Genomic DNA, 12,410 nt, shown 5'->3' on the forward strand with positions numbered 1-12,410 from the left:
AACAGAGAGAGAGAGAGAGTGAGAGATCAGTCGATTTGTTTATCGGTTGGTGGGTTTTGTTTATCGGTAGTCGCACGATGATTATTTGGTATCGATAATTCGGCATCGGCATCGTTATCGGTTTCAAATTTCACATTTCATGGGATTTGCAGCATCGATATATAGGAATCGGGATCATTATCATTATCAGTTACAATTTGCACAATTTTCATCGTGTTTTTTTTTTAAATGGTTGTATAAAGGTAGAAACAGAGCAATTAACAGATAACGAAAAATAAGAACGGGGCGAAAGAATAACGTAAAAAAAGAATGTTTTAAAAGGTTTTGAGTTGAAGAAATCAGCATATACATATTAAGTTGGTGGGTATAAAATCAGATGAATATAATGGTAGCACAGCATATAATATATAGCTGCCTACAAAATATACAATACTTTTTATTTTTTCACGCACCGACCTCCGAAATATGCTTGAGAAAATCTATTCATGTCTTCTTATGTGTATATTCTTATAGCACTCACAAAGTGTTATTTATAGTTGATATTACGAGTTTGTTTTTGTCAAACTAACGAAGGTGGTAACGGTGCAAAACATAGTTTTTTTATTTTTATTGGAGTAGTAGGGTTTTTTGGTTAGCAGTTCGTCAAACGGGCGTGGAATATATATATATATATAAATATATATATATATAAATATATATATATATAAATATATATATATATATATATATATATATATTATCATATTTCTGATTTAAATTTTATTATGTTTGATTGTTAGTTATGGCTGTTAGTGTTTAAGTAAGGGGTAATTGGTGGGGGGTAGGGGGAAAGTATGTAATAGAAACATTCAATTCAACATACCATGTGATCCTAATAGCTTATAAAACCTATACTCTAAGTGTAGTTGCGGAGCCTTTGACTTCATCGGCTCCATTTTTATTGCTACATGTTCATTGTTGTAAAGATTTTTTCCTGCAAAAGAGAGAAAGAGAGAGAGAGAGAATATAATGTGATTAGTTGTGCAAATATGAATAAGAGCATACAAAAATAAGAAATAAGATAAACCCGTCGCATGCCTAAAACTGATTGGACTCCCACACAACACACATATATAAAATGCACATCATGCTCAAGAGCGAAACTGGCAGACCAGACCTGACCAGAACTGAGTAACTAACTAACTAGCCAAAACCAAACCAAGCCAAAACCAAACTAGCATGCAGTTGTCGCCGCATACCTGTTAAATTCTCAGCACCACGCCCACCAACTGATGCGCCTCCAAAGCAACACATGCGACGACCTAACCATTAAGACAACACCATATTTCAAATTAGATTCAACTAATTATTGTTCTGGAAAAACCCGCTTTTTTGATGATTAAAAGAAAGCTGGAAATCCCCATGAATTTCTCCCGAAAGAACCGCTAAAAGTTGAATCTGAATTTATCTGTTTGCAACTCGATAACTATGCATATATTATTATAAATATTTGTTGCATGAAAAATGATATTTTAAGCGCATGTACAATTACTAAAACTATGTATTTATAATATTTATGTATGAACATAAAAACACATGCTAAACGTTTAAGATGATAATTTGAAACCCCTTCAAAAATTATTTATCTTTGTTTGTGAACTGATCCTGATTTTGATTTGGCTTATTAGCAATAATTGTTAATTGTTTAATTTAAATGTATTAAATAATTAATTGACTGCTTTTGCCCAATCTGGCAACTCTAAGCGATCCCTGCCAACGTCGTTTAGCTGCCTGCTAGCGTTGCCATCCATTGTACATTTACGTATATTACATATGGATAATTATGCCATGCCCATTTTCCATTACCATTATCACATAAAAATTGTCAACAAAAACCGCAGAATTTGAATATTTCTGGTAATATTCCCACAGCTGAGGTGAGCTGTATTCTAATTAGTTGTACAATGTTTGAAAATCAAATACAACAGCGAGACGAGAATGAGAATGAGAATTTGTTGACTTCTCTCGCCAAAGTCTCTCAGGTGCGAAATTATGTCACGACAACGGACAACAGAGCGAGGGAGAGTGGTGGGTGGTGGTACAGGCGGCAGAGCTTATCGTTCACCACAACATTGTCGTCGTTGATAGAGTCATCAAGCAAGCAAGCAAGCAAACACACACACACATACATATATATCTATATCTATATATATATATATATATACACACAGAGTTGTGCACACTCATAATACTGATGTGCGAGAAAAGGGCGCATGATTTTGATTACAACAAAGCAGATTTGCATGTAGAGCAATTCAACAAACTGGCCACGCCCCCTTGTATACCACCACTGCTTGGCTTGTTTGTTTATTTATTTAATAACACGACCTTCCAGCTGAATTCTCATTTCTCATTTAGCGGCGCTTTCTGCCAATTTGTGTTTGCTGTAAAAACGAATACACACAGCAAGTAAACAAGACAACATCATCTCTTTTCTCTTGATCTCCTCCCGACTGTGTCTCCAGAAGACTTTTCGCAGCTGGTCATTAATTTATTGGAAGCACAACAAGAAAAATTATTATGAATTCATAATAAATCCCCTTAAACGCAATACTTTTTTTTATATTTGGGCAGTTTTCAGAAATAATTTTATTGATTTTCACTTTAAAGTTTGATGTTCTATTGAATTTTGTGGAGGCGCCAGCCAAACTGTAAAGCTACGTTAATTGTTATAGGCAAAGAAATCAAGGTAGCAGCAGTCATAATTCATAATATTGAGTTTTAGTTAAATATAGATAACATTTTGAAATATTGACGGCGAACAGAATTTGTCTACAACCCAAAGATACTTAAATATGCAAATAAAAAATGGATCTGGGTGTGTATCTAAATAAAATTGAATTGAGAAAAAACAAACTATGATGCAATTTTACTAACAGCAGCGGACCAGAAGGGAGGCAGAGAGAGAACACAATGACTATTAGCCCATTTTTCTCATCACACTTAATAAGCGTGCCATAAACCAAGCGTAACTAAAACTATCATGACCTAACGCAATATACAATATGAATTATATATCTATATATTTATATATATATATACGCGTACACCATTCATACTTATGAATGTGTTAATAAAAGAATGTACAAATACAACAACAAAAAGAAGCTTTGTGCGGTGTCCAAAATAGACAATAGACACGAGACTCCCAAAATAAACTAAACAAAAAGAAAGAAATTTACCAACAATGAAAATAATAACAAAAACAACAATAACAACAGACTATTGCAAAATGATCCCAATGTAATAAAATAAAAGGCAATTTTCTTGGTTTTCTTCAACGTTATGAGTCAATTTCAGTTTATAAATACACATAATTTATTAAATAGAAAATGACAATAAACCACAAATAATGATTACTTAAAAGAATAAAAAGCAAACAGAAAAATAATTGCATATCTGTATGTATGAAGAATTCATAAGAATTCTCTAAAAACCCATGCGTATGAGCAATATATGTATAAATGTAATGCGTGTGTGTGTTTGTGTACGTACACAATATCAATTTATAAAAATGATATCACAACAAAGCAGACACGACGTCATCAACGATACAAATTTGTGCCAATTTTGCGATCTATGTTAAGGGACAGTGCGTTAACAGCGCGCTGTAAATAACAGCATGTTAGCAGCACAGTGCAATCGAAACTACCAAAACTGAGAGTGCAACATGAGAATGCGAGTGTGAAAAAAGTAAACATACTTTATGATACTCTTCTTGAATCTACTCGATAATCGACAGCTTAATCAACTTTTCCTCTTCTGGTGTAATTTTCACGTCTGAATAAAACCGACTTTTTTTAAAAAAAATTACTTTTGGGTGTAACAATTTGCCATTTTTAGTTTGCTATTATCTATTTGTATATATTTATAGTTTGCGCAGGATAAAATAGCTTGCTTAGCTTATAAGTAGTTCCATGGAAAGCTACTAAATCATTTATAAAACCAAGCAGCAAAAATGTAGCTTTTACTTGTGCTCATTATTTGAATTATAAATAGAGGTAGGCGTGTGTGTGTGTGTGTGTGTGTAACTCACAGCATGACTCATGCATACATACCACAAAAAGCAAAGCTCAGACATTGAAAGATCGTCTGGCTGTGAGAGTTGCAACAGACACAACAGAAACAGAGACAAAGAAAATATGCAAAACAAAGCGCACTTTTAAGAACACAGCAGGTAAGAAACATGAGCGAAAGAGATGGGTAGAATAATGCTTGGGGCAGACGCAATTAGTTGTCATTCATAGGGAGACAAGTTAACAGTTTAAGCAGCACTGTGAGTATGCTTGACTACCTGTTGGCAAAATGACAAGTACAACAACAAGAACAGCAGCTGCAACAGATGTATGCAAATGCATAAAAAGAAGTGGCAAGGAGACAACAAAAAAAAATTAAGGAGTTGCAACAAGAAAAACACAATTTTATAAAAGCGCATTTAGCAAACAAAGAAGAAGTGAAGAGGCCAACAACAACAAGAACAACGATGACGACAAAACAGATGGCGGAATGGAATGGAATGGAACATTTTACATTGGGTATTGTGGAGACAGAAAAAAGTTCTCATTGTGGTTTCTCGACTTGTTGTTATTGTTGTTGTTGTTGCTGTCTTGTGTTCGTTTTGTTGTTGTTGCTCAGTTGGCAGCCATGAAAAGGAATGCGAATGCGAATGCACATGCAAAGAAAGCAACAACAACAAAGGAAAATGCTCAATCCAAAATATTCGCGACGCATCGCCTACATGCCAAAAAAAAGCAGCGACAGCGCGACAGAGATAAAGATAGGAAGGGAGTGTACAACAAGTTGGCTTTAGATTTGAGTCATAAACTGAATTTACACAACTTTTTTACAGTTATAAAGAATAATAACACTCGTCGCCGGCGCAATCTGTTCTTTTTGCACTAATAAATTGCCCTGACTAATGTGCCGCAAGATTTTATGTGGAATATGATAAGTTCTGTAGAGACAGGAAGAGAGAGAGAGAGAGAGCGCGCGAGAGAGAGTGACTGTCATGTTGACCTACTAACTGGCATACGAAACTCTCCTCTTTGTGAATTTGTCTTCGTTGATTTACAGTTTTAAAGGTGCACAAGGGATCAAATTTCAATTGAGTGTTTTTTTTTTCATTTTCATTGTTGAGCTTAAATTGATACCTGAAACATTCGAAGAAAGAATGTTGCTTTTAGATCAATTTTAAAATTCTTGTAATGGAGTTTTACAACTAAGCAGACAACACATAGAGGCTGGCTTCAAGTCGACTAAAAACTAAACTGACTACATGAAAAATCTGAGCGTTTGGCTTAGTGGTTTCAGATACCCTTCAGATCTAGGATCTGCTTCAGATCAGTCTCTATTATGATTATAATATATAACTTACAGAAACAAAATATTCCAATTCTCCTTGCAATTTGCAGCCTGTTGATATATTCTGTTACATTTTGATAAACAAAAACTTACCTAAGCGCAATTCGCCAAAGTTGCCACAGCCAATTTTTTTGCCAACACGAAAATTTGGTCCGACCATAAGGACACCGGTTGTGGTGCTTACAGATTGGCGGGTGGTATACATGTTATTGCTTGTGCTTTTACCAATGGTAGCATTTGCCACATTACCAGCGGATGGCCCGGCAGTTGTCGTCTGTGGACCACCACCACTGCAAATAGAAAACAAAAGAATAGCAATCGATTAAAATATTATATTAAAAGAAGAATATAAACAAAGATGTCTGTGTGTGTGTGTCTGTGTGTGATGCAACAACCAACAACCTTAGGTAGGTCTTCAACTTTTCAATCAGCTTGGGCGCCATAATCACAAGTTTAACCAAACCAAATAAAACAACTGACATTCAACGAAACTTATAGTCGACTTGGGGCAAACAATGCGATTTATATATATATATTGCTAAACATATATATACCTTAACTTAACAATCGCGAATACTAATTAAACGCTCTCTTGGCTGTTGATTTGTTTTGTGATTATTGTTGTGTTTCAATTGTAATTGTAATTGTACGTACGATTTGTTTTTAGATTTACGATACATTCAATTTTGAGAGAGAGAGAGAGACGACTAACGCAAAGCAACGTGTTTCCAGACATTTCGCTCTCACTGGCTCTCTCTCTCACTCTGTGTTGCTCTCTTTCAACTATTATAAGCCTGTCTGATCATTGAGTTTGTGTTTGCCACAATCTGTACTCCGTAAACAATATACACACAGGGGGTCACTTAACTCAGCCCAAGGCGAAATGTGTTGGCTATAATAAGTAGTTGTGCTTGATTCGATATTGCGACTGAGCTTGTTGAATCCTAGATACCCTTATTTCATCAGCGATATCGATGAAGATTGATAAAATACAGCAGGATAGTCTATAGCCATGTGTAAACGGAGAACAGGTTGTAGACAGGTTGCAGAGACGCGTAGGAGAAAGATTGTAGCAAGTCAGGCGAGAGTCAAATTTGATCTTATGATTAAGAATAACACACTAAATATTAAAAAAAAAACACAATGTTTAAGTTTAAGCTAAAATCAAATTTCAGCAAACGTGTTAAAAGTTATTATTATTGAGGAATACGTTTATGACTCCATATGGTATACATATTTCTGATCAACAGCACTAGCCAAGTCCCTCAACTTTTTATATATTTCGATAAAGCTTACTCTTATTATATATATATATATATATATATCTGTGAGTAACATCCAAGCTTACTGATTCTATATTATATGAAATATCAACAAACCTATTTAAAGAACTGAGAACTGTTTTTAAGATATAGTTATTATTTAGCTCAAACGCATAATTTGTAAGCTAAATATAAAGCTGCATTTTAAATCAATAATATATTTGAGTCTAGTTCTAGTGATTAGCTGCTTAAGCCCCCAATATAAGGCAACTTACATAAAAAATAACATTATGTAGAAAATAATGCGATTGCAAATATCAAGATTAAGATTTAGTGAGCCACATAAAGGTAAAACTTGCTGGGGTAAGTCTTATTTAGTTTATATCTTTCGAAGAGGAAGAAAACTTTATTTGAGGTAATTTAAAATTTCGACATAAATAACACTCAAACAAGTAGAAAACAATCAAGCGCATAGCCTAGCAACATTATTCCATTTCTGTTAGTTAGTTGGCTAAAGCCACATTCGAGTCAAGAGCATTTCATCAAATGCTGGTCTATAAATAACCTTAAAACACGACAAAATTATTTTCGATATGAGGCAAGGAAAGAGTAGATGAGAAACTAACTTGGAGTGGTTGTTGCCATGGCGTGGCAAAGGACAATGACACAAAACTTTTCGCTTGCATTTTTAAATATAGCTACAACAACAACAACAGCAACAACAAAAACACATAAACGGAAAAACCAATCATAGAAACTGTCGACTCTTTTGACCAAGAGCTGCTTCAGCTCCACGGACACCATGAATCCATGTGTTGAGTGTTCAACCGTGCATAAAATTCAATGTGTGTGTATGTATGATTGTGTGTGTGTGGGTGGGTGACTCATTTTGGTGAGCGTCGCTTCAAGCAATATGGCTGGTTTATGTTGAGAGACAATATGTATATACATATATTTTTGTCGTGTCTTGGGCGTGGCATGAATGGAACCTTCTTTCAAAGATTCTGCTGCAAATCTGGTTCAATGTCAGGTCAATCAATCAAATTATTGCAACATCTGCAACATACACACTCCACCCACCCCATACCACCCCCTGGCACAGTTACGCCTGAATGCAAGGCAATCGTTTTCTCAAGGGGAACGCAATACGTTTGACTAAGGCCAAAGTTTTCTTGTCGTGAGTTGCCCTGACCCCAAGTCAAGGTATTTTTGTGATAAAGGTTACGTATGCCGATGATGCCACATGTGGCACGCCGAAGCATAAGCATAAAAGTTCTCTGCAGCAAGTTGAGCTGTCATTTATATGATTAAATTGAAGTTGAAAATGAATATTATTGAAAACTGTACAATTATTTGCAAGAAGTATTTAATTTCTTAGAAAATGCTTTTATTTTATCTAAATTTACAATGTAATTGATTTTGCTTGTGCATCACAATACGTCAAAAATATATATTTCAATAAAAAAAAAATTGGTATATATTTTTTATTTTCAATTTTTTAAAAATGTTTGGATCAATGAATCGAGTATGCACATTTTTTAACTCTAGTTCTAAGAAATGGAAATGGAAAACGTTAAAGCGAAATAAAAATTAATTCAATTGTTAAAACACTTATCTTTTAGTGTTGTCAAATCAGTTTCTAGTCATATCTGCTCACAAGTTTCGCGAAAAAAACACACACCCACCACACACACATACACACATGCACACAGGCATGCATAAGTACACTCAGAGATATACAAAAACAAATACCGTTAAGCGCTGCTTGTAAAGGAAAAAGAGCATAAAACGCGCCGATAACAATTAAACCCAAAGCAATAACAACAAGATTTCTGCAAAAGCAGCAGCCAAATTGCTATTTGCTGTATGAGTGTGAGCGAGAAGGCGGGGGAACTTATAAATCGAATGGAAACTCAAAGAAGAAACGAGTTTTCTCCTCTTCTCTCTCGTTGTTGTTAATGTTGTTGATATTATTGCTGTCGGCTGTTTTTTTTATGGCTTAATATCCTGCAACCAAAACTGGTTCAATTCCGTTCATCGATCGATCGCCGCAACGACGAACGACGAAACAACTCCACAAAACAACATCTCCAGCTCCAGCTCCGCAATTGAGTATTGAGTTGAGGACTTTTATATACAGTATGTCAAAAAAGTGTTTGGACACAAGAAAAATGTTAAAATGTACAAATTTTCTAACTTCTTTTGCAAAATAAAGTATTTTATTATTGACTTTTATTTTTTCTTAATTTATTACTAACAAGTGGACTATTTAAAATATCTTGCACGAACAAATTTCAACAGTATATGTTTGCCAAGGTCGGTAGTCCAAACACTTTCTTGACAGTCCAAAGAATATATAAAGTTTCACATTTGTTTAAATTAATAAATCTTGTTAATCTCTCACTCAAAAGTAGAAAAATAAGAAACAACATAAAATTCAATAACATACGGGTTTTTTCAAAAGAAATGAGACGCATTTTTTCCTGTGTCCAAATACTTTCTTGACATACTGTACATGTAATTTCGATTCGTTTGTTTTACTTTGCTTTATTTTTATTATTTCTTGCCGCTGCTTGACAAACGAGTTCTTAATCTTTCTCTCTCTGTCTGTCTCTCTCAGTCTGTCCCTCTCTCTCTCTCTGTTCCTCCCTTCTTTTCCTGTGGCTGCTGCGCTGCTCTCGATATGCTTTGCCTTTGTTCTTCTACTCAAATTGCACGCCGTTCGTTTTATGAATTAAATGTGAGAAAAAAGGCTCACACAGTCTGCGATCGGGACACAAAGCAAGGCACACAGCTGGCTGACTGGTCTGTCTGTCCGTCTTTCTCTCTGCCTGACGGGGGACACTCTATCATTGACCGGTTTCTAGGTTGTTGCTTGCGGTTGCGAAAACGGACCAACTGAAAATAACCGCTCCCTCACACACAACACATGCACACGCTCTTTGTTCACAACGACGAATTGTAACTGTAGATGGGGACCTCGCAATAAAAGTAGAGAAGCTAATAAATTTTCATAGATTGGCAAGTTCTTTAATCCTGTTTAAATGATTTGTAAAACTACAGGTATGATTAATATATGTATATTATATACTCAATAAGAATAGAGGAGTTAATAAATGTGTTTCACTTGGTAAATTCTCTAAACCCGTTTTATTATCAATATAATTATTTTTTAAGCTACAAGTATGAATAATATAGTTTTTTCCCAACATATTGTTATCTATAATCTAATTACTGCATATGACCATGAGTGTTTTTTTTCTATTATTTATATTGAAACAAAACTTGAAAATAAAAGTTTAATTTTATTATAAAGATAGTTGCTAAGAGTTTATTTTTTTCATACCCATTTTGCATTTTTAATTTAACTTTTTTTTAATAAGTAAATCCGCCAGTTTTATTTTTCCACAAGGTTTGGCTTACAAAACTTCCTGCCAACAGCAACACTTTATTCTCAAACAAAAAAACAACTCAACTTTTGAAGAAATTGAATTGTTTCGTTAAAAGAAAACTCGCTTACAAAACTTATCGAGGCGGATTGCAAAAATAGAAACCAAATCGATACATTATTAAAAATAAGCCGGCAGCTTAAAAATAAAACTCTTTCATGGAAAAGTTAACTTGGCCCACAACCTACAAAAACACAACACGACACACACACACCCTAAGCGCAAATTGAACGAATATTCAACGCAAAGCGGAAAGTAAAAAGACGGGCGACAAGAGTCACGCAGAAGGGGCGTGGAAGGGTGGGACTGGGCTGGGCTGGGTCGAAAGTGAATTTGAAAACTCGTCATAGGCGCATAGGCAAAATTGCCATTGGAAGTCGAGAAGCGGCTGTCAACACCTCCCTCATAGCAACAAAAGCAAAAAATAAATCAAACTGCTTTTCGTCTACCTATTTGTATTTTTATTTTATTTTGTTTTTGTCACAAATTTAGTCAAAACAATTTGCATAGTTTGTCAAATTATTGATTTGACAGGTTGGAGCAGTGCTTGTCAAACTATAGTTTTTGACTCATTCTGCAATTTAATTAAGCAATAGTGAAAAAACAAAAACAGTATGTGCAGTAAGCCCAGCCAGAAACCTTATAAAAAACTTTAGTCAGCAATTATATAAGAGAAGATGGGTAGCAGGCAGAGGGGAAGGGGGAGGAGTAGAGCACCTCATACTAAAAACAAATGGCGCTAAAAAGTAAACAACAATAAAAATTCCCGAAAAAAAACCGTTGTTAGCAGCACACACACATCTATACATGCTTAAAGCCTGATAAACAAGTAAGCGAGAGAGCGAGAGAGAGAGAGAGAGGAGAACCCAAGTACCCCTGAACTCAAGTATTTTAGATATGTAAGCCAACACACTCATTGTATGTATGCATAAGTGTCTACGTAAATATGATTGCACGTATTGTGTGTGTATGTGTGTTTATACTGAAAATGACTGCGATATGATTTCCTTTTTTTTTTTTATGAATATTTGTTAAATGTTTAATATTATGTCAAGGTATGTCCATAGCCGATTAGAAAGATTTATAGTTACAATTGTAACTTGTATTTCCATTGGTAAACAGTTTTGTTTTTTATTGATCTTCACGAAACGGGAAAAGTTATAGATAATGCTAACTTGATTTGTCTATCGTAAACAAGAGCTTATATTCCGATCCAATTGTCTGTGTTGGTCAAAAATATATAGATAGATATCTTAGGTTTTCCTTCTGTCTGTCACATACTGCAGTACAACTGCATTATACCCTTTCTATGGTATTTCAGGGTAGAATAGAAAAATAACAATGATCATGATAAGCAGCTTTCGTTGCGTCGTTATCAACTGAGCTCCTCAGTCGTCTCCCGGCGACAACAACAAACAATCCCTGACACAATCATCCCAAATTGATTTGCCGCCTTTTTATTTTCATGTTTATTTATTTTATTTTATTTTTTGTCTGCTGCTTTCGCATTTTTGCATTATAATTGCGCTGTTTCTATTTTTAGACTCAAATCAATTTTATTAAAATTGTCCGACAAACAGCACTTGAATTTTAATCAACGCAAAAATGAATACGACAGGTCTGAAATTTGAAATCGGAATCTCAAGACTGCGAAATACTTTGCTTTACAGACGAAAAATAAGGGAAGATGACAAAATTAAAGTTTGTGTTTCTTAACTTAAATCGAGAATCGAAAGCTATTGTTTGGGTTTCTACTTATTGAAATTATTTCTATTTAAATTATTTGATTTAAATAGTTCTCAAAACCACAAAGAATCGTTGGAAAAAATGAAATTAAATCAAAAACACAAAATATTTTTTTTTTGCAAAGAAAATAGTTGTACTTTTTTGACACGCTATATCTTAAAACCTAATTGCATTTTTTTTATTCGACTTTTTAATAAGTGGAAAGCAAAATTGAACATTTCACATAAGCAATATAATTTTTTGATTGATGTTGAAGTCAAAATCACACATATATAATATATATTCTTCCTTCCTCATTGCAAATTTGGGATAGTTTCGATTTTCCATATTTTTTTAACTAGCTCTAAAAACCAAACATTTTAGCAAAACATGAAATGAAATTCGAAATTTAAAATATGAATGTTTTACATAGTCAAAATACTTTTTTCCCTAATGAATTGTATTATTGCATTAAGCTTATTTATAAATGTTTCAAGTTGTTTTTTGCTTTTTTTTGAGAATTGAACAACCGAATCACAGATAAATCTAAAGGAAATAAAAAACAACGTTGGCA

General features: G+C 34.2%; 1 protein-coding gene across 23 annotated transcripts in view; it reads right to left on the bottom strand.

The window, feature by feature from the left end:
- Positions 1 to 12,410, bottom strand: part of LOC6563750 (casein kinase I) — a 39,412-nt gene that overhangs the window by 11,112 nt on the left and 15,890 nt on the right. For 22 of the 23 annotated variants that reach the window (XR_006246635.1, XR_004365147.2, XM_032736805.2 and 19 more), the window contains 2 exons: positions 5,494 to 5,690; positions 863 to 973 (listed from right to left, as the gene is read on the bottom strand). Coding sequence is in view for 21 of the 23 variants with exons in the window: in XM_032736805.2 (XP_032592696.1) it covers positions 863 to 973; positions 5,494 to 5,690 (308 nt within the window). In the remaining 2 variants the exon portion in view is untranslated. Of the gene's footprint in view, positions 1 to 862; positions 974 to 5,493; positions 5,691 to 6,054; positions 6,084 to 12,410 lie in introns of those variants that run through there. The other variant, XM_043214826.1, reaches the window with a different exon arrangement.

This window comes from Drosophila grimshawi, unplaced genomic scaffold (assembly GCF_018153295.1).
Source record: "Drosophila grimshawi isolate 15287-2541.00 unplaced genomic scaffold, ASM1815329v1 contig_311, whole genome shotgun sequence".
In the NCBI taxonomy this organism is placed as follows: Eukaryota; Metazoa; Arthropoda; class Insecta; order Diptera; family Drosophilidae; genus Drosophila; species Drosophila grimshawi.